The following is a 22,199-nucleotide window of genomic DNA, read 5'->3' as shown; positions in this document are numbered from 1 at the left end:
TCATTGATGCAATTGTTAGATACATTATTTGTTTCTCATTTCATTGGTACGTAGCGGTGCACTTAGCTCATAAACATTCCCCAGCTCTTCCTATGAAAATAACAGATTGTATCTTTTTTGCATAGAATAAGTGTGATCACCAAACAGGTTCTTGCCCAGAAGGATTTGACCTTCTAAAAAATAATAAAATCACAATAAGCAGGAACAAATCATTTAAGGGTATCCAGTTTGTCTGATACATTGCTGAGGTAGGACTGAAAATATCCCAGGTGAGCACACCTAAATATTTAGTACTGATATCTAGAAATTGGTATTACTCTTCTGATTGTGGCTTGAAACATTAAACATATGAATATAAATTGGAATATTTGGGAGAATTTATTTATTATTTTTCCGGTGAGAACATGGTAATTTCTCTTTAAAAAACATTGATTCTACAAACTCCGAAATAAGAATCTTGGTCCACAACACTAGATTCTTAAAGGAATATATGATCAAATCCTTTCTAGATGACCACTGTCTCTTCTGATTGCTTAAATTATGCAAGATAATGGCTAGATTCACACACATTGCACTAAGCTATATGATTTGTAAAGCAAGTTTTAGATTCATTGTTTTGGGTGAACACATTTGGTTGTGGTTTATTCAATGTATGAAGTAATTATTTTTTCCATCCCACACTCATGTATAGCCCACATTGCAAAGCACTTGGTATATTTTATATTTAATAGTTTATTCTTTTTTTTTTACATTTTTAGAATAAATAAGATAAGTAGTAAAATTAATTGATTCATTTCTTAAGTTATTAAAGATTAAAATAATGACTTTTATATATTAATGTATTTATTCATGGAAAGCTACAGTGATTTAAATTTTTGACATTGTTAGGCAAATGTTTAATATGGTAAGTTTAGATAATGTGAGAACAGAAAATCATAGAGAATGAGTTATGACATATTTCCAACCCCCGTCTCATCCCTTCTTTAGTTAACAGGTTAGTGATTGAGAAATTGTAAGATTCTATTAATTTGCAGAAAGATCTAATGGTACAATTTCAGTTACAATTCATATTGGATTATACCTGGAGCTGCTGATTCTGTCATAATTGATGGAGGTCATATTTTTCTGAAATATTCAACCCAGTTGGTTATTTAATACAGGTACTACTCATCACTTAATGACCATAATTGGAATTGGGAACTCCATTCTTAAATAAAACATCATAATGACTGCAACAGACTTATAACCACACTTCTGCCATCATCCTTCCTTTGGTTTCAAATACTAACTCACAATATTTGCTGGGCTAGTTCACAGTTTATTCAAGATCAAAGAGATAACAAAAGAATGCAAGCCAAAACAGAGTCTTTTATAGACACTTATTGAATAATTAGCTTTTTAACAAGAGTTTGCAGAAGAATAGTCCAAAATCAGTCCAAGGTTCCAAGAGTTGGATCAGATTTTTCAGCCAACTCAGAAATCAGAATTTTACAGGCAGAATCCACCCAAATTATCACAAGTCCACCAGAGAACAGACAGTTGTTTTAAGCAAAGGAATTTGGGATAAGGCTGCCTTTTAAATCAGATTGCGGCCAGCTGTTGCTGATCAAGAGACTTATTCCCTTGCTTGGCAAAAAGCCTTGGCAAAAAATAGAGAAGTCTTGTCTCTGTTCTTCTTTCTACTTGCTCTGTGTGGGGGCTGGGAGACCTTACATCATTCTCATCTGACACTCTGGCTGTCCAGGTGATGCCTGTTTTTGATCAGCCTTGTGTGATTCTTGGCTTTGTGTTTCCTGAGCCTGATTTTCTACAAGTTTTGTTGGAGTATCTTCTTCAAGCTCAGAGTCAGCATCTAAATTTTGGGCCATGTCAGTTACAGTATTAAGCAAATCACCTATGGCAGGGGTGTCAAACTTGCAGCCTGTGGACCAGATGTATCACATGTTGGCCACACCTACCCCCATTTTATCAAAGGGGGTAAAGTCACAATACGTAATGTGATAATGTGAAGGTCCAAGTTTAACACCCCTGACCTATGGTCATTAAGTAAAACTTCACACAACCGCAACTTGCAGTTTTACTCTGCTTGTCAGAAGCCATATGTGAAGCACTCAAATGGTGATCACATAATCATGGGATGCTGTGAAGATTGGAACAGTCGAAATCTTGTCCTCATGTCCACAAGGACACTGCAGATCTACTGCAAATGTAAAGGACTGGTCATAAAGTACCTTTTGCAGAGCTATCATAACTTAGAACAGTTGCTAAATAGAGCAGTTGTTAAGGGAAGACTACCTATATCAACTGCTACTGGTAATGTTAGTACTGGTAGTAACAACTATTTGTTACTATTTATTTATTTATTTATTTATTTTAGGAAATTTATATTGCCGCCTATTCGCACATGGCAACTCAAGGCTGCTTGCGGGAATATAAAAAACTTATAAAAAACAATAAAACTAATAAAAGAGAATAATTGCATAATAAATTAATAAAATAATATAACACCCACCCACCCACCCCAGTGACAACACATCACATGAGACATTTAATGGGCTCCATCCCGCTCTGCGTTCCCCAGGGCCAATGGCAGAACCAGGTCTTCCATGCTTTTGGGGAGAATGTTAGAGTGGGGGCCATTCTAATCCCTAGGAGAATGATGTTCCAGAGAGAGGAAGCCACCAGAGAGAAGGCTGGTCTTCTGGATCCCACCAGGTGTATTTCCCTAGGGGATGGAACCTGCAACATGCCTTGTCTCCCTGCTCTGGTGGGTCGGGTAGATGTGACTGATAAGAGAGTCCCTAGATAACCTGGTCCCAAGCCATGAAAGACTTTAAAGGTGACAACCAGCACCTTGAATTACTATCAACTTCTAACAAAATTTGTAACTCTTGAAAGTTACAATATTTCAATTAAAACAGTTAAAATCCAATTAAAATCCAAAAACAAAATGAAAACGAGACAGGAAAATAATGAGGCACTAGTAGTGTTAAGTAAAGACCTCTGAGAGGGAAAAGCTTAACTTTTGAAAACTTCCTAAAAACTATCTGGGTGTGCCAGTCTAATCTCAGTAAGAGGACATTCTCCATAGTGGTGGAGACAGTAGCCAGGCATGGCCCATTCTAACCACCTGTGACTTATCTGGCATCTGTCACCTGTGCCCTCCATTGAATTACAGTGTCCAGAGTAGTGAAGAGGAGCTTCAAGAGCTAGGGGAGGATTGCAGGAGCTTTGTGCTCCATTCCGTTTGCAAACTGCTGCAGGAGCTTTGCGCTCCCAGACTGCCCAACGTTTTCAAATCTCTGGAGCTTCACTCCTTATGCCAGCCTGTGGAGATATTCAGACTGCGGTTCCCTGCATCAGCTGCAATAATTGCGCTCTCCCAGGGAGCCAGATTCGCATATTCAGGAACCACGTCCTCCCTCTGTAGCCAGGCCACCATTTGAGTGCTTCGAGCACTGACACCAGCTGAGCCGCGGCTATCAGGAGCTTCACGTTCCATCACTGACATTATTGCCAATCGATAAAGGGGGCTACACTCGCTTGCCACCAACGGCTCCTCTAGGGACTTGTCATCCCGTTGCTTCCAAGTCACTCCCTTGCCACCAATGGCTGTTTCCAGGGCTTGCTGCCCGCAGTTCCCCAACCGCCATTGTCAGGAGTTTTGCACTTTGTTAGTGGCCAGGTTACCATATTCAGGAGCTTTGCGCTCCTTCAATGATTTAGCCACCTCTGTAGGTTGCAGCAGAATGATCGGGCCTTAATAGCTGCCCTTTGGATTAGCGGTAATTATTCTGTTGACTGGGTCCCTAATTTTGTAAACAGCCATTCTTGGCCTACATTTCTGAGCCACAGACACCCAATTTGAACTGGGCCCTACCTGCACTGAAGACCAGGATAATATTATTGTAAGATGCCTAAGGCGCTGAGAAAGTCCAAGCAGGCCACGCCTGAGGCTGACTGGCCTGACCGGGACCACATGGAGTCCATTGCAGGAACCTTCAAGCCCACGGTCGCAAAAGCCACGTCTGGGGCCAATCCATTGTACGAGCTTATTTGGTCATCGCTCTAAGGTGCCCACAAGGGATAAAAGGTGCAGAGATTTGACCCTGCAGAAGATATGCCATAAGGCCAGTACAGACAAGGCCTTACAATTGCCAACTGGGGAGGGTTCCAGTACCCTGATCACACCAGCTTCTTGTGCCAGATTGCCAGGGGTTACCCCAGACCAGATCTTCCTACAGGACTGGCCCTTGGCCATCCAAAGTACCGCTTTGTGGGGTTCTTCATTGACTCCAGCGGAAACATTCACTAAGGCCACGTCTGCAGCCGCTGACTTAGCACCTACTGTGAACCCAGGGGTCTCCTTGCCTGACAATTTTCAGGACATGATTGTTCGAGCCATTCAGCAGACCCTTTCAGCCAGTTTACATCAAGTGGGCCAGGATTCTCCAGCTCCATTGGTGGCGTCTGGCTCACATCTTAACCCTTGCCCAGATACCTTTCACTCCTTTCGAGACCCTGGCTCTCCGGTTTCCTCACAGGACAGCCATCTGTCACTTGGTAAGGAAGTCGAGCATAAGGAGCAGGACCTCTCTGATGATGAGGGATTGTTGCCAGAGCAACTGGCATTTATGGGTCTTTTCTCCCCAGCAATCTTCAAATCCTTATTGTTTAAAGCTATCAACACAGCCTGTCTGGTGTCTTCCCCAGCAGTGGATGAGCCTCAGTCTTCCTGGGAGCAGTCAGACTCCCTTTTCTCAGAACCAAACAGGGCGGTGGACATTGTGCCCGTGCCTCCCCTGTTTCTTAATGTGGTCCAGCGACAATGGGTCATTCCTGGGGCAGCTCCACTCCCTTTGTTGACTGACCGTCGCTTTTTCAACGTAGATTCGAATTGGTGTAGTTACTCCATGTTCCCTCAGTGGATGTCCCAATTGCAGCATTGCTGCCTAATTCTACTATTCCAGGGAGCCAGAAGATGGCTTACAGCCTGAAGAACGTCATTCTGACCAGTCTCTCCAAGAGGCACACCAGTGGGCGGCTTGTACGATTCACTCAGCCACTACAGCATCATTTTTCAAGGGGGCTACTTTACTTTGGCTTCACCAACTCAGGGATAAGCTGCCGGTGGAGGACGTCAGACTGCAGCAGGATTTGAATAAAATCATCACGGCGGTCCAATTTTAGGCAGACGCAACACTGAATTCTGCCTGTTTTGCCTCCAAATCTATGGCCTCTGCGGTGGCGACACATCGATGGCTTTGGCTGAGGCACTGGCCAGCCAACGCCTGACACAAGTGGCATCTGGTTTCCCATCCCTCTTTGTGGGGGACAAATTATTCGGGCCAGCCTTGGATCCGCTGTTAGTTGAAACGAAAGACAAGTGCAAGGTCCTGCCAAGTGCTCAACGATGGAGTGATTTCCGATATTATTCTCCTTACCGCAGGCCTCAATTTCAGGCTCCGATTGGGGTGTGGGTCTTTCCCATATCCAGGGTTTCTTTGGGTCTAGACAAAGGGGACAACAGGACAGGCCTCCCTTTGGTAGAAATTTCCCAGGTAAACGGCCCTTCCGAAGGGGAGGAAGTCGTTCGCTCCAACGCCACTATTAACTGCATGTCCGAATTCCCCATTGGCAGCAGACTACTCTCTTTACTGACCGATGGGACATTCTTACAACAGACACCTGGGTCAGGGATACTGTAAGATTCGGTCTATCCCTTGAATTCCTCTCCACTCCCCCAAGGTTCTTTATACGCTGCCCTGTCTCCAAAGATAGGAACAAAAAGGTCCTCATGGATTCGGCTGTGCAACATCTTCTGGACATTAGAGTTATCCAGAAGGTTTCTGAGAATCAGGCAGGGCAGGGGTTTTACTCCCTTCTATTTCTCATTCCTAAATCCTTGGCCATTGTTGACCTTAAACGTGTTCTGTCCCCCTCAACCACAACCCAAAAGACACGCAAGCTAACTATATTTGCCAGCAATTTATTCCTACTACAGATATCAGTTCTGGCGACGAACCTGCGATTGCCTGCCAAGTCCTCCTATCTCTTCAGTGCAACTGCAGTCCATTGCTGGAGCAACCCAGAGTTCGGAAATAAACAGAAATCCAGAAGCCAATTCCTTAGTCTCGCAATAAAGTAGCCAAAGTTTCCAAAAGTCAGTTTTTGTCCGTCACGAAGCCCAATGGCAGCTCCACCCACTTTTATACCCTGTGGGGCGTGGCTCCATGACTCAGCACTCCCTGGGCCGGCCCTTCCCTTTCCTTTGCTGCGCACGTTTCCCTCGGCGTCACTGCCTTTCATCTAGCCACGATTGATCCTCCTCTGGCCTTCCCAAACTTCCAGTAGGCCCGTTTTTCATCCTCCCAGAGCCTTCGCAAACGTCCTGCACTTATCTGAAACCAAAAGGGGCTACGTGGGGACTTGGGAGGGGGGGACCAGCCAGGAGTGGGATTTGGGGGTTCCCTGAAGTGCACAGAACCTTAGCTAGAGGTTCTCCTGAATCCCCAGCAGCCCACTCCTGAGTATACCTTCCTCTTCTTTGTGTCACAGTTCCTCAAAGCAATCTCAATCTTTCCTTAAATCAGAAATGAAATGGTCACTAATTGGGAAGATCACTGGCTATTGCCATTCCATTCCAATAAAGTTCTATGGTATAGTGTCCTATGTTTGACTACTCTGCGTTTTTTAAATTTTATTTCTGCCATCTCACCTGGTTAATAGCTTTTATTTAAAGGTTTTACAATAGCTTTTATTTAAAGGTTTTACAATAGCTTTTATTTAAAGAAATAGATTCAAAGAAAAAAACAAAGTAATGTGAAAAAGAAAAACGAAAGGAAGAGACAAAGAAAATAAACAAAATGTGTGGTGTGTGTGTGTGTGTGTAAGTAAAATAAAGAAGTGGCTTCTGATCTTCCTCTTGGGAAACCTAATCAGTCCTCTCTTCTCTAGCTTATATGATAATTCCTTTACTATAGCCTGTTCTTTCCAAACATCAAAACCATGTCACAAATTCATTTTCTTTTTTATACCATGTCCATAAGAGGTTTCCACTCATTGATGATGTGACTTTAATTAGTTGAATAAAACCTTCCTGCCCACTGGGATTGCTGGCTGAAACTGACTAGACTTTAATTGGTTTCATACTGAATGCATTCATTGTCATGGGCAGGAAATTTGGTTTAAAAATGCCTCAGAAAACGATATATATACATACTATACTATGATTCATTGTGTTTGTTAGGCTGTTCAGAGTTTCAAATTCAAAGGGGAAAAGAAGTTTAGGAGTATGCAGAATCTCATGTGACACACGTCAGCAACTCCTTAAAGAAGCCGTATCTTCTTCTAGGCTTATGCACTGCAACATGATCTTCAAAAAAGATTAATTTGGGCTAAGAAATTATCAACAGGTGCTACATATGTACCCACGCAGGGAAACACAGATTTCCCTTTGAATTCAAATGTTGCACAACCTTATTATACAGTTTGTCCATTGAGCACCTGAACTCTTGGAGCTTTATTATTTCTATACTTTCTATGGGATCTGTGTAGTGGCATAAATTTCATTCTGAGTCATACATACTTCCCTTGCAAACTTGCTTAACTAGCTATACGACTTGTAATTAAGTCTTCCTCGGTATATACATTTGCTGCTTCTCCAGCTCAGTACAGTCCTTCTCGTTCAGACATTTCTGTAGATAACAAAGAAACAAAAAGAAATCTGTTATTAGGAAAATATCTTTGTGATATAGATGTATATATTATGTTGTATTACATACTATTATATATTTGACAGAATAATAGAGTTGAAAGGGACCTTTGAAGTCAAGGTGGCATTTAAATCTGAATTGAGAAAAAAAATAGTTTGAGTCCCACTTATGCAACAATAGCAATAACAGAATTACAGGAGGGACTCAGTGGCTAAGATGCTGAGCTTGTCGATCAGAAGGTTGGCAGTTCAGCGGTTCGAATCCCTAGCGCCATGTAATGGAGTGAGCTCCCATTATTTGTCCCAGCTTCTGTTTGAAAGCACATAAAAATGCAAGTAGAAAAATAAGGACCACTTTGGTGGGAAGGTGACAGCGCTCCATGCGCCTTCGACGTTTAGTCATGCCGGCCACATGACCACGGAGATGTCTTCGGACAGCTCTGGCTCTTTGGCTTAGAAACGGAGATGAGCACCGCCCCTAGAGCCAAAAACGACTAGCATGCGTGTGTGGGGGAACCTTTACCTATCCTACCCTAGTTCTCCAGAAAATTTTGATTTAGAAAGCGTTCCTATTGAAATTAACCTAGTTTAAGAAGCCTTGTTAACAGGGAATGAATTTTTTATATAAAAATCATATTTGTTCCTTAAATTGCAATAGAATCTCAGTGTTTAATTTTATCCTGCCTTTATTATTTTTATAAATAATTCAAGGTGGCAAATATATTTAATACTCTTTCCTTCTCTGAATTTATATGTGTGCATAAATAAAAAATAAAATCTGCCATAATCTCTATTAATTTCAAAATAATTGTTTCCATAATGTTGATCTTTAATTTAGTATTACTATATGAGTTGAGCCATTGTATTCAGTGAGACAAAAACCTTCTTAAAGGGCTTTCTTCTCAAAAGAATTATCCATTGAGTTGGGGGAAGATATCAAGTACAGGTGCCTCAATGATCTGATCTGGATCCTTTACACTTCAGTATTTTTATGATTTGGATAAAGAACTGCAACTTATGCTCATCAGAATATAAACTTGAATTGGTTATTGATACTTGACAAGACAGCAATAAAAATTCGATACTATTTTTGTAGTTTGGCAAAATAGGCTGAAAATAGCTCGTCAAATTTCAGAGACAAGTTCCAAATTCTTCACTCAGGAAATAAAAAATCAAACGTACAGCTACAGGATGGGTTATATCTGACTTGGTAATAGTACTTGCAGAAGAGTAATTGCACATTTAATATGAACCAGCCACTGTCATGAGGCTTCAAAAAGCAGTACCATTTTGAGCTACATCAACAACGTATATTTTCCAAATAATGGAAGATAATTGTTCTACTTTTTTTTGTCAGCCCCCACCCCCTTTAAGAACTATGTTCAATTCTGAACACCCCACTTTAAGATTCTAACCAATTGGAAAGGGTGCAAAGAATGACAGTGCTAATCAGAGTATTAGAAACTAAGCCATATAAAAGGATTGAAGGAGGTTTGAGAATGGATACCTAGAATAGAATAGAATAGAATAGAATAGAATAGAATAGAATAGAATAGAATAGAATAGAATAGAATAGAATAGAATAGAATAGAATTTTTTATTGGCCAAGTGTGATTGGACACACAAGGAATTTGTCTTGGTGCATATACTCTCAGTGTACATAAAAGAAAAGATACGTTCATCAAGGTACAACATTTACAACACAATTGATGATCAATATATCAATATAAATCATAAGGATTGCTAGCAACAAGTTATAGTCATACAGTCATAAGTGGAAAGAGATTGGTGATGGGAACTATGAAACGATTAATAGTAGTGCAGATTCAGTAAATAGTCTGACAGTGTTGAGGGAATTATTTGTTTAGCAGAGTGATGGCCTTCGGGAAAAAACTGTTCTTGTGTCTAGTTGTTCTGGTGTGCAGTGCTCTATAGCGTCGTTTTGAGGGTAGGAGTTGAAACAGTTTATGTCCAGGATGCGAGGGATCGGCAAATATTTTCACGGAGTGGCATAGAGTGGCACGATAACACCCTTCCAGCACTTGAATGGATGTTACCTAGGACAAGCTGACTTGTTTCTCTTGTTCTTGAATACAGATCATGGAATGGTGAATATAAACTTTAGAAAGCCTGATTCTAACAAAACGTTAGGGAAAAAGCAATGTGAGGAGTTTGACAACGGTGCCATTTACCTTGGTGATGGGTTCCACCTCATTATATATGTTCAAAGTAGATAGCTATCTGGGATGCTTTAATTTGTATTTCGCTACAAAGAAGGGAGTTCACTTCTACGGCCTAAATGGTGTTATTGTTATGATTATTCATGTTAAAGATGTATTGGTTGTTTTGAACTTTCTGGAAATCAGGTGCCAGAAATAGGCAGCCTCTCTTCTCTTTCAGGGTTTCACAGCTGCATTGGACTATAAGACACAGTGACACTTCTTTGATTTCCGCTTAATGTGAATTCAGATAATCATAGGGAAGCACGCTTTATGATTTTTAATATAAAAATATAAAAAGGAAAATGTATTTTATTCTGAGCTTTAAACAAAACAGTCTTATTTTATACTTTCTGTACAAATACATTTGGTGGAATAAAACTCAGCAGTGATCTAGCCAGGAAAAAAACATTGAGAATTTAGGATCAGTTGCCACTTTCTTGTTTTTCAGCCAGGACCACAAGAAAGGGTGAGGTAGTGTCTATAATGAGTTGCTATCTCTTATCATTGAAATCACAGAAAATCAGACAGCTGTCATTTCAGTTTTAATAAATAATTTCCTTCAGCAATCTTTATATATATAATCTTTCATTAATCTGACCTCCTATTTACTAAGCAATATAAGCAGATTTGATATGTATCTTCTTTTTGTAGCTGCTTACCAAGTGCAAGCCTAGCAAAATAATTCGTGTGATTCTCTGCTGATTTTTTCCTGCACATAGTATAATAGTGTTGCTAGCTGCTGGTACTTCTTAATTACATAGAGAATATTAACCTTACAACAATAAGACATAGGCATCAGAATTTAACAACTCAAACCAATATTGTACTAGTAGTACTATGTACACAACCTCAATAGATACATACTATCTACCTACAAAATGAAGCTTAATACAACATAATCCATCCACAACAATCTTAACTTTCCTACAGCAAAGGGGTTTAAAAAAGTAATTTATCAGTTGGACCGGCAGGCATGCAGCTGTGTAGGGTCTTCTTTTTTTTCCTGGCAACAACTCTTTCTGAAAATTTTACATTACACATCTTAGCTAATCAGAAGTAGTATAACTGGAATCTGCTGCTATATAGACTAGGTTGTGGGGAAAAAACCTGGATTGTCACAGAACACAGTCCAGTGGCACTGCTCAGAATACTGAGAATACTTAAAATAATGTATTTTTTTTTCCTGCTGGGGACAAAACATGCATTCTGAGTTGGAAACAAACTCTCAGAAAACATTTTGGCTTCAAACTTAGAATACATGAAATGTCTGCCTTATGATTGGAACATTATGAATCCCCATGGTTTAATATGCTGTGCAAACCAAACCATTTATAATGTACTCCAAACAAGGATAATTTTATTTTCCTTCCTCTGCCTATTTAGTTTTCAGTGCATAGAGAAAAAAAGTGCTTGTCTTTTTCTCCCTCCAGTATTTTATACATTTATGTCCCACTGCAACCCTTGCCAACTCTGAATGGGTAACAATAAAATAAAACATTTTATACACATAAGCACATAAACAGCATATGAAATGTAGAAGAAATGTTAACCTGTTTTCCTCAGTGTATCAATAAGTGATCAGTTGAGGTTGAGGCTTTGTGAGCTGAATGCAGCCTCCTGGCTAGGAGCCCCACAGCTCTGCTCTATGTAAGTGACATCTCATTTCCCACTTGATCTGTTCTTTTCCAAACCGCACGATCTAATCTTTACTAAACAGGACAAGTGGATGTAATATTTTATTACTCATACAAGTTTAACAAATATTTGAAAAGTAAATTATTAGTTTTGGGGTGGTGGTGTATTTCTTAATAATCAGGCATCCACTTCTGATATACTCAATAAATCTTATTGAGTAAGATATACTCAATAAATTTGAAATTGTTTGGTTTTATTATACAGAATTTTCCAAATATCACATATGTGATGCTTATTTGGGTGACTCTAGCCTAGTCTAATTACTAGATGAGTGGAAGCTATTGCAGAATTTACTAAATTATTGGGAAGAAAGCTCAAATTTTCTTAAGATGTTCGTATTCAAAGTTCAATCCATTTAGGATCTACTTAAATGCACTTACTGATTTTATACAAAATGAGGGTAAATATTTTATTTAGGAAGTTTGTTAATTTTTAAATCAATAGTCCAATATTCCCTCTTGCTTCTCTTTGTGGTTACTGGTTATTTAATTTTCTACTAATGCAAAATTGAACATGGAAAAAATCATTTTCAAGATGTTCAGAAACTGAAGCAGTTAAGGAAAAATTAACTCACCAGTATTATTTGTGTTTATTAGATTAATATCCTGCTTTTCATTCATGAGCTTAAGATCAGTTAATATTTTTTTATTTATTTATTTGATTTTTATACCGCCCTTCTCCCGAAGGACTCAGGGCGGTGTACAGGCAAGATAAAACAATACAATATACAGATTAAAATACCATTTAAAAACTTATTTAAATTAGCCTCAAATTAAAAATTTCCGTAAACTAAAAACCCCGTTTAAAAAATTGATAAAATTTCACATTAAATCCAATTTAAGCCAGCCCCGCGCGGATAAAGAGATGTGTCTTCAGTTCGCGACGGAATGTCTGAAGGTCAGGTATTTGACGTAAACCCGGGGGAAGCTCGTTCCAGAGTGTGGGAGCCCCCACAGAGAAGGCCCTTCCCCTGGGGGCCGCCAGCCGGCATTGTTTGGCGGACGGCACCCTGAGAAGTCCCTCTCTATGGGAGCGTACGGATCGGTGGGAGGTGTGTGGTAGCAGCAGGCGGTCCCGTAAGTACCCAGGTCCTAAGCCATGGAGCACTTTAAAGGTCATAACCAACACCTTAAAGTGCACTCGGAAGGCCACAGGCAGCCAGTGCAGTCTGCGCAGGAGCGGTGTTACATGGGAGCTACGTGTAGCTCCCTCTATCACCCGCGCAGCTGCATTCTGGACTAACTGAAGCCTCCGAGTGCACTTCAAGGGGAGCCCCATGTAGAGAGCATTACAGTAATCCAAGCGAGAGGTAACGATGTCCTTCCTCCTAATACTATGAAGTGAGATGTACTGAGGCAGGGTGACTTACTACAGTCAATCAATGGGCTTTCAAGCTGAGGATGGACTGAACATGGTCTAGTTCAGAGCTTTAGCCATATTCCCTCTCAATCCAGATAGTAGAGACAGAGACAGCCAAATCTGGTTAAATCAGATGCTGAGGAGCCAATCAGGAAAGTGGGTTTCCTCTCTTGGGTTTTTACTATTGACATGGGCAATCTCCAGTTTTTTTCTCCCTCTTTCTGTTTCTTCTCCAGGGTTAGCTGAAAGCCAGAAAAGGGGAAATCCCCATCTTCAAAGCCAGCAGCAACAAGGGTGGATCTAGTAATTTGGACATCAAGATAGTGTCAGTGAAGCTTCTTGTAACATATATTCTGATTTATTCTATGAACTGAGATATATGGCATGTGAGATCAGGTGGCTCAGAAAAAAAATAAGTCCTTCAGTAGACAGCAGCTATTTCTTCTTCAGAAAACGATTTTTTTCTTTTTCTTTATTTCTTTCCAGCCTTCTTCAGACTGAAAGGGACCTGCCATTTTCTTACTAGAAAACCAGCTGCTCTGAAAAGGGTTTCCCCTAGAATAAAGTGACTTGTGGGAGATAACAGAGCTGGCAATCCTCGGGAATTGCAAGGGGGTGTAGCAGAGTTGTGAGAAGAGGGTTTGGAGGTCTTTCATTGGAATCAGCAGGAGGTCCGCGCCATTACACCTTCAGTATGAACAGTTCATCACACAAAACAACTTTTTCTTCAAAAAATTGCAATTTGTCAGGGTAAAGTTCAAATGCTATATTAGATTAAATTTTACAAATAATGTAGTATTACACACTACTTGATAGAAAAATTATAAAGCAAATTATAAATATAGCAAATAGCTCAAGAGAAAGGAGAACACTGAGAAAACAGGAAACTATTTTAGTAGGAAATCATTATTTTTCTGTTACTAAATATTCTTTCAAAAGCCCTGGTGGTTTCATTCATTCTCACCATATCACCAAACTACCTCAACAAATTCTTTCATGTGTCACTCTGCTTTGTATTCAGTGTACATTAATCCATTGCCCATTAATTTTTGATCCCATCTCTCATTTTACCATATGTGTTCTTTTAAGTACTCCATTACCAAAATACTTAATTTCTTTTTACATTTCACCTAACATTCCTGATTCACACTTCCATATTTTGAAAGGGCAGATGAACACATTATGCTTCTTTCAACAAAGTTTCATTCCTCACAATAGTCCATACATTATCCATTAACTTTTTTTTTTAACGTTGCATTTATGTTTTAAAATTTTGCATCCATTTCCCTGTATAAGTAAACATTCTACCAAGGGTCACAAATTACTCTTCTTTTTCATCATTTATGTATAATTTTCCAGTACTTACTCAGTTTTCCCCTCTGAAACTCAATTACCATTCCCTTTGATAACATTAATTTAAATGCTCAGGTCTGCACTCCAATCCAAGCATGATATTGCAGCATATAATCTGTATAATATTTACTAGAATTATTTAGGGTTCTCATCTTAACAATATGAGATCATTTGTATACAAAAGTATACATGTATTTAAATCCCAACCAACACCCATCAAACATCAGCAGAAACATTCCTTATGCATTTTTCCATAAATACATTAAACTCTCAAGGGGATATTATACATCCTTATCTTGCTGCCTGTTGAATCATTCTCTAAGCATTTCATTTATTCTTACACAATTCTGACACTGCATCGTATACACTTGTTGAATATAAGTGTAACCTTCATAGTTTTGCAGATGATTCTGTAACTCAAACTATGTTATCATATAGTTTTTCAATATCAACAAATGGTCAAACATCCTGCTATATATAATATGTACAGTAATGGTTCAAGAGTTCATATTACTATTAAGTAAACCAGTGAGTAACCTATATTAGTACAAGATTATATATGTGCGTGTTTTTCCTAATCAGATTTGATCTCATTACCAACCAGCTTCTAAAGTGGTTTATTCTTATTAAGGATTTGGACTTCAGCTCTTAGTTTAATTATCTGTTTTGACAGGAAGTGTTTTGAACATTGTGGAAAATCAGTATTAAATGGACCAATGGATAATTGACATCTGAAAATTATGGCAAGTTTCACCAATGTCTTATAATCATTCTACTGCAGATTTGTTATCTGTGAGTGCCTGTATGTGGTCACACAGTTAGAAGGAAGATGAAAGGATGAATTGTCTAGGGAAAAAAATGATGGTTTTTGTCTTTGTAGGGGTGATATATAAATGAGATAACATTATAGGTAAACATAATTATGTATGATTGAGGTTATCTAAAAAAACAAGTAGTGGCCAAATATCTTTGGTTAGTCCATATATATGACAGTTAGGACAATTAATAAGTGGAACGACTTGCCTGCAGAAGTTGTAAATGCTCCAACACTGGAAATTTTTAAGAAAATGTTGGATAACCATCTATCTGAGATGATGTAGGGTTTCCTGCCTGGGCAGGGGGTTGGACTAGAAGGCCTCCAAGGTCCCTTCCAACTCTTGTTATTATTATTATTATATATGTAACCTATTAGACATAGATACTGAAACACCTTGATATTCTGTTGGAATTTTTGTTCCAAATTTGATTGAAACCTGACTAAAAAAAGTTATATAAAATTAAGCATATGGAACTCTATATTTCAGATGTGTGCAGGAGAAAAAAGAAAAAAACGAACCTTTTAATATATTAATAGTATGCAGCATAATTGCTTAAATTTATTTCTCAACAAGTATTAGAGCTGATACGATATATACATTTAAGTAGGAAAAGTTCTCAGGTAACTCAGTGGGACTTAGTTTTGAATATGTGTAGGATTGCTGTGGTCTCAGGCTTATCAGAATAAAATTCCCGTGTTGCAAATCTTGTGGAATTTTAAGGCATTTAGGTTAAAAATAGGCATACAACAGATTCTCTAAATCTGACACTTATATTAATGTTGTCAGTCAGCATATTAAGTACTGTGACTTTTGGGTAAAGAATGTCTGAAAACAAATGAATAGTAGAAACTCACATAGTTCCGCAAACTAGTGAGTTAACATATTTTTCTGATTTTTATAGGGAGATGTGCGAAATATAATTGTTCCTGAGAACGTGAACATTGGACAAAAATTGGACTATTCGGACACAATGGTACAACAGAATTTGGATGAAGTGAAGGACCAAATTAAACGGGAAATAAGGAAGGAACTTAAAATCAAAGAAGGAGCAGAAAACCTCAGGAAGGTCACTACAGATAAAAAAAACTTGGCGTATGTAGACAACATTTTGAAAAAATCAAACAAGAAGCTAGAGGAATTGCACCATAAATTACAGGAATTAAATGCTCACATTGTGGTAGCAGAACCTGAAGATGTTACAGGTATGCAACTTGTTTTCTTTCTTTTTGTCAAAGGTATACATTTTTTGCAGCAATTTAGGTGGAAACAGATTCTTTAGTGTTTTGAACATATTATTGCTAAACATTTTACCTGCTTTTAAATACTGTAGGTTTTAGCAGCATTTGCAGTTCATTACTTGCAGATGTTTGTATGTGTAAAAAAAAAAGTGGCCATCCTCATGTCTGTTTAGTTATATGTGGAAACATCCAAATTTGGAATGTTTGTGTCATCTGGTTGTGATTAAGTTTCTCTCCTGTATCATTATTTGTGCCTTTTATTAAATATATTGATATTTCTCTGCCAAAGCGTCTCAAAGTGGTTAACGGTAAAAACAGCAGTAGAATACTTCAAAACAATAAAATGCAACTCTTTTTTTTTTTTTTTTTTGAAAAGTTGTATTTCTTAAAATGATAAACATTCTTACATCATTCATGTTGGGAAGGTTTGGCCAAAGTTTCAAGAGACTATTAGAATATGTTATAATTGGTGCCTCCTGAATTTCAGAGGAGAAAGTGTTCCAGAATGAGGTGCCACCACAGAGAAGTTCCTCACATAAGTGTACAGAGGTTTTCAGCAGGACCTTCACTGAAGATCTAATTAAACAGTTCTTTAAAGGCAATCTGGCAATATGATTTAGGAGTTTATGCTCCTAAATCTTAAAAATATGATTAGCTATGATATATTAAAAGCAAAATTTAGAAGAATGATGGGAATTCATCTTGTGCTAATTATAGTTCTGTATTTCAGTTACAAGGTCTATGATTTGATGGCTTGAATGACATGCACAATATTTTTTACTCCCTAGTATTACCCCCAAAAATGGAAATTTTAGTTCTGCAGTCTTGTTCCCTGACGACATTATTTTAATTTGCTGTAATATGATATAGTAGGAGTGTTACTGTTTTCCACAAATTCATCATTTAGTTAGTTTTTGATGCTGAAAATCAGTAGTTGCAAAACTTCAGCATTTGAATAAACTGCTTTTCTACAAATTCTGAATTTGAAGTTTTTTTAAAAGTTCATTTTCTTAAAAGTTCATTGGTGGATCTACAGGTAGTCTTCATCTTAGTTCATCAGTTGTTTAATGATCATTCAAAGTTAGGATGGACCAGCCCAAAAGCTATTTAGTACTTGATTTTGAAATTACAACAGCTACACAAATACACTCTCATAGTCATGTGATCATATTTTGGGCACCTGGTAGCTGGCTCACCTTTGTGGCTGTTTGTAGCATCCTGTGGTGATATGACCATATTTTTTTTACTGTTTTGCCAGTTTTCAGCATTTATTTCCAGCAAAAAGGTCCATTGGGTAAAATTCAGGGCTGAATTTGCTTTACAACCACAGCATTCACTTAATGACTGCTGCAAAATTGTTGTATACTCAAATCTGGTTATGTGATGATATGCTTAATTTCCACAATGATTTAACAACTATCATTCTAGGCTCAATTACAGTTGTCAGTTGAGGAGTACCTATATATGTAAGTAAATATCTTTAGAATTGCCCAAATTTCATACTTATTTTTACTGTAACATGCTGGTAGGATAAGGTTATTTTTCTGCCAGCTAAAACAACAGTGTCTTTTCTGTGATTTACATCAATATTCCAAGCCATTTTCCATAGTGAGAAAAGTAGTCTCATGGTGTGCAGACAGATTAGCTGTCTAAAACATTTATGGTCTTATCCAAACAGTTGTACTTGATGTGTTCTGCCATAAAGATTATTATAAATGATGATAACATTAAAGATACATTGATAAGCATAGTGGTGGTGCAGTGGTTAGAATGCAGTATTGCAGGCTAATTCTGCCAACTGCCAGGAGTTCAATTCTCACTGGCTCAAGGTTGACTCAACTAAAACTGATAATGGCAAAAATTACTGTATTTTTCAGAGTATAAAACACACTCCCCCCTCCCAAATGTGGGTGGGAAAGTCTGTGCATCTTATACAGCAAATATTGCGGCAGGTAGGGTTTGGTGCAGCGCCAATCAGCTGTTCTAGAATGGGCCGTGGCAATGGCGAATGGGCGGTGCCAAATGTGCCACGCCAAATGGGCGGTGGCCTATGGGCTGGGCCAGTAAACAGGCCACAGCAAATGGCCGGTGGCCAATGGGCCAGATGAATACCGGATGGATGTTGGGAGGCAGAGGCAGATTTTTTTTTCTTGTTTTCCTCCCCAAAAGCTAGCTGTGTTTTATATTCCAGAGCGTCTTATAGTCTGAAAAATACTGTACTGTACTTGGCAATATTAGGCTTACCTTGAAGTTAAAAGATACTACTTTGTTCTTTCTTCATTACAGTATCGGATTTTTTCTGTTGTAATACAGTGCATATATTCCTTCCCAATTTACAGTTGCTGTAGGTTTCAAAGTCAGGTTTTCACCTTTTTTATTACATTATTGAGATTTGGTTTGGGAGAGGGACAATGTCACTCTCACTAAATTCTGTCCTATAGCAGCCTTAATCTCTAGAGGAGGTAGTGTCAAGGATGATCTAATGACATACATGGTTTTGCCATGTATGTGGTTGTCAGTAAGTATCTATAATGTTGGGCTAGTGGGACAGTTAGGTTCCTGCTTGTGTAGTTCATCGTGATGCATTGTCAAGTTTTTCCTTGACTTCTTGAAACTTACTGTAGGGCTGGGCTTTGGGTAATGAATAATTTTAATTTCCATATGTGTGAAGAAGGTTTTGAGAAAGTTCAGGAGTCAATCATGGGTTGGAAATGACATACATAGGCAGTTACCCTTTGGGTTTGGGCTTTAGGTCCCATCAGCTGTTCGGTGATCTGAAATTGGAAGGTGGAAGAGTGAGTCAGATAGTCAGATCAACCCATGATTGCATAGTCAGATCAACCCATGATTGCTCTGAGATTTTCACCCCAGAACGCTTCTGTGCAGTGGGTAGACCAACTAAGAGGTCTGCCTCAAGCCTGTTGGGCAGGGTTGTCTTGATTTCAGTGAGGACCGCATCAGGGTTGTGTTCGACCTCGGGGGGGCCAGGGGGGGCATCGCCATGTCGGAAGGAAGGAAGGAAGATTATAATGAAACTGAGGGAAGTCCTGCCCTCAGTTTCATTATAATCTCCCTCCCTCCCTCCCTCCCCTTTCTCCTTTCTTCTTCCTTCCCCTCCTTCCTTATTTTTCCTTCCTTGCTCTCTTCCCATCTTTCCTTCTTTTTCTTTCGCTTTCCTCTTTCCCTTTCTCATTTCCTGTCCCTTCTTGCACGCTCAAATGCAAAAGGGGAAATATTTCTCCTTTTGTTTTTAGTTTGTTTTGCTAGCCCTCTGCCAGCGAAAACGGAGATCAGGAGGGGCATTTTCAGCTGGAAGGTATCCTGCAGCCCTCTGCCAGCGAAAATGGAGCTTGGAGGGCCATGTGCCCCTGCCCCCAAGCTCCATTTTTGCTGGAAGAGGGCTGCAGTAGGCCGTTGCAGCCAAAAACAGATCCCGGGAGGGCCACATGTGCCCCCCCCAGCTCCATTTTTGCTGGCAGAGGCATTGCAAGCTGGTCCTTTGCTGTTTCCAGGGTGGCACCGCAGGCCAGATTTAAGCACCCCAAAGCCTTGAGTTTCACACATAGATCCACATAGATTTCAGAAGTGATTTTTGGACCTTCCCAGTAATTTGTAAAGTAGTCCAGTTAAGCTCTGACTGATCTCTGGAATTTACAGAAGCCCAGAGTATTTGACAAGATTGGCCTCTGAGCCTACTTTTTAATATGTTTACTGAGGCGTTCCACTGGAGGAAGATCAAATATTGGACCGGATGCTGATAAAAGATTGCACTCAAGACAATACCATTGTAGTAAGGGTAACAAGGAGGACTTGTTTTGGCCCTAATTGTATCCACAGCAGCTCTTACTATAGTAAACTACACATTTTGGAGGTGGAAAGACATACTGTAAGTATTTGCCTGAGGGGCAGGCTGAAATTTTCTGACCTGGTTCCCACATGAGCAAGGTCAGAAGAGGTGACTGATCAAATGTTGCAGTGAAGAAACAGCTTGAAACTGAACCAAGCACAACAGAGTTACCCTTTGTCCATTTAAAATTTTGTTCAGAACTTAGTGTTGTCTCTTGATGATGCAGCACTGGAATAGTAAGTTAATGCCATATTTAATATATTTTATTCTGGATTTTTTTATATTGATTTAACTGTTGCTAATGCATATGTTTGTTCCTATTTAATTATTTCATTTTATATGTAAAATGAAATATGGATAGCAATAGCACTTAGACTTATATAAAGCTTTACAGTTCTTTACAGCCCTCTCTAAGCGGTTTACAGAATCAGTATATTGTCCCCAACAATCTGGGTCCTCATTTTGCCCACCTCGGAAGGATGGAAGGCTGAGTGAACCTTGAGCTGCTCAGGATTGAAGGAACTGAACTCCTGGCAATGTGAGCAGAGTTAGCCTGCAATACTGCATTCTAACCACTGCACCAATACAGATATGTGTTGTCAATGTTTTGTAAACTGCTAGATGGATATTGTTAATTGTTTTGTAAACTGCTATGAGTCTGTATTGCTTTGGCAGAATATAAGTAAAATCAAATCAAATAATCTCTACATGGCATTCTAGATAGCCAGTCATTTAGTGACCGGAATTGGGACTGGTAATACAGTTATTAAGTGAAGGGGTCACTAAGTGAAAAATCACCTGATCACAACTATGTGTACAATTTTACTTCAGTTTTCTTTTGCTTTACAGAAGGATAAGCCCTCAAACAGTTAGATAAGCCCAAATGGCAGGAAAGGTTTCTGGAACTCAACTCACGAGGGAGCAGGGAAAAGGGGCAAATTGTATAGCCCAGGGGTCTGCAAACTTGGCTCTTTTAAGACTTGTGGACTTCAACTTCCAGAGTTCCTCAGCCAGCTTTGCTTGGCTGGCAAAGCCAAGCAAAGCCAATGAGCTTTGCTTGTTGAAGTGCACAAGTCTTAAAAGAGCCAAGTTTGCAGACCCCTGGTATACCTCTCCCCCCACCCCACCCCATTCCTGCCCTTTGGAATGCTCACCCTGGCATTAGGGTAATTAGCAAGAAGAGAATTGATGTTTGTATTTACCTTTATTGGAAAAGACGGGATTACAAGAGAATAAGCAGGCACACAAAGGTGAATACACATAGAAAGGAATACCCTATCATTGGCTGTTTGCCTATTGGGGGCTCATGGTTGCAAGCTCTTTAGGAGGTTAAAAAAAGCCTTCTGAGTGAAATTTATTAGGGTTTTGTCAGTATCAGGCAGCACTGCCAGCTGGTGAGAGGACTTTAATCAACTAATTAAGGTCACAGCTGAGCTGGGTAACTTGCAGTTATTTATTTATTTTACTTTCAAGTCAGTCTTGGTATCAATAGTGATAGCACTTAGACTTATATACCGCTTTATAGTGCTTTACAGCCTTCTCTAAGTGATTTACAGAGTCAACATATTGCCCCCAACAATCTGTGTCCTCATTTTACTGATCTCGGAAGGATAGAAGTCCCGAATCAACCTTGAACTGATCAGAATCAAACTTCTGGAATGAGCAGTGAGTTAGCCTGCAGTACTGCCTTTTAACCACTGCGCCACCACTGCTCTTAACATGGCTCAACAACATGAATAAGGCTATGCTGTCCTTTTTGGCAACATGTTTCAGAAGTGGCTTGCCTTTACCTTCATGTCAGGGCTAGGAGAGATTGATTGGCTCAGTCACCCAGCAAGCTCTGTGCCTAAAGGAGATCTAGAAGTCACAGTTTTTGCTTTCTGTCCCAGGGTCTTTAAGCACTACACCAGGGTAGCTATGTATATTGCAATTGGATATCTGATAATTATCATC

General features: G+C 39.2%; 1 protein-coding gene across 3 annotated transcripts in view; it reads left to right on the top strand.

The window, feature by feature from the left end:
* The window catches only part of PKN2 (protein kinase N2), a 76,771-nt gene that overhangs the window by 20,993 nt on the left and 33,579 nt on the right, over window positions 1-22,199 (top strand). For 2 of the 3 annotated variants that reach the window (XM_058175296.1, XM_058175297.1), the window contains exon 2: window positions 16,063-16,363. In XM_058175296.1, the coding sequence (XP_058031279.1) occupies window positions 16,063-16,363 (301 nt within the window). Of the gene's footprint in view, window positions 1-15,016; window positions 15,087-16,062; window positions 16,364-22,199 lie in introns of all 3 variants that reach the window. The other variant, XM_058175298.1, reaches the window with a different exon arrangement.

This window comes from Ahaetulla prasina, chromosome 3 (genome assembly GCF_028640845.1).
Source record: "Ahaetulla prasina isolate Xishuangbanna chromosome 3, ASM2864084v1, whole genome shotgun sequence".
Lineage (NCBI taxonomy): Eukaryota > Metazoa > Chordata > Lepidosauria > Squamata > Colubridae > Ahaetulla > Ahaetulla prasina.
Note: the sequence above shows the minus strand (reverse complement) of the source record. Positions and strands in the feature narration are given on the sequence as shown.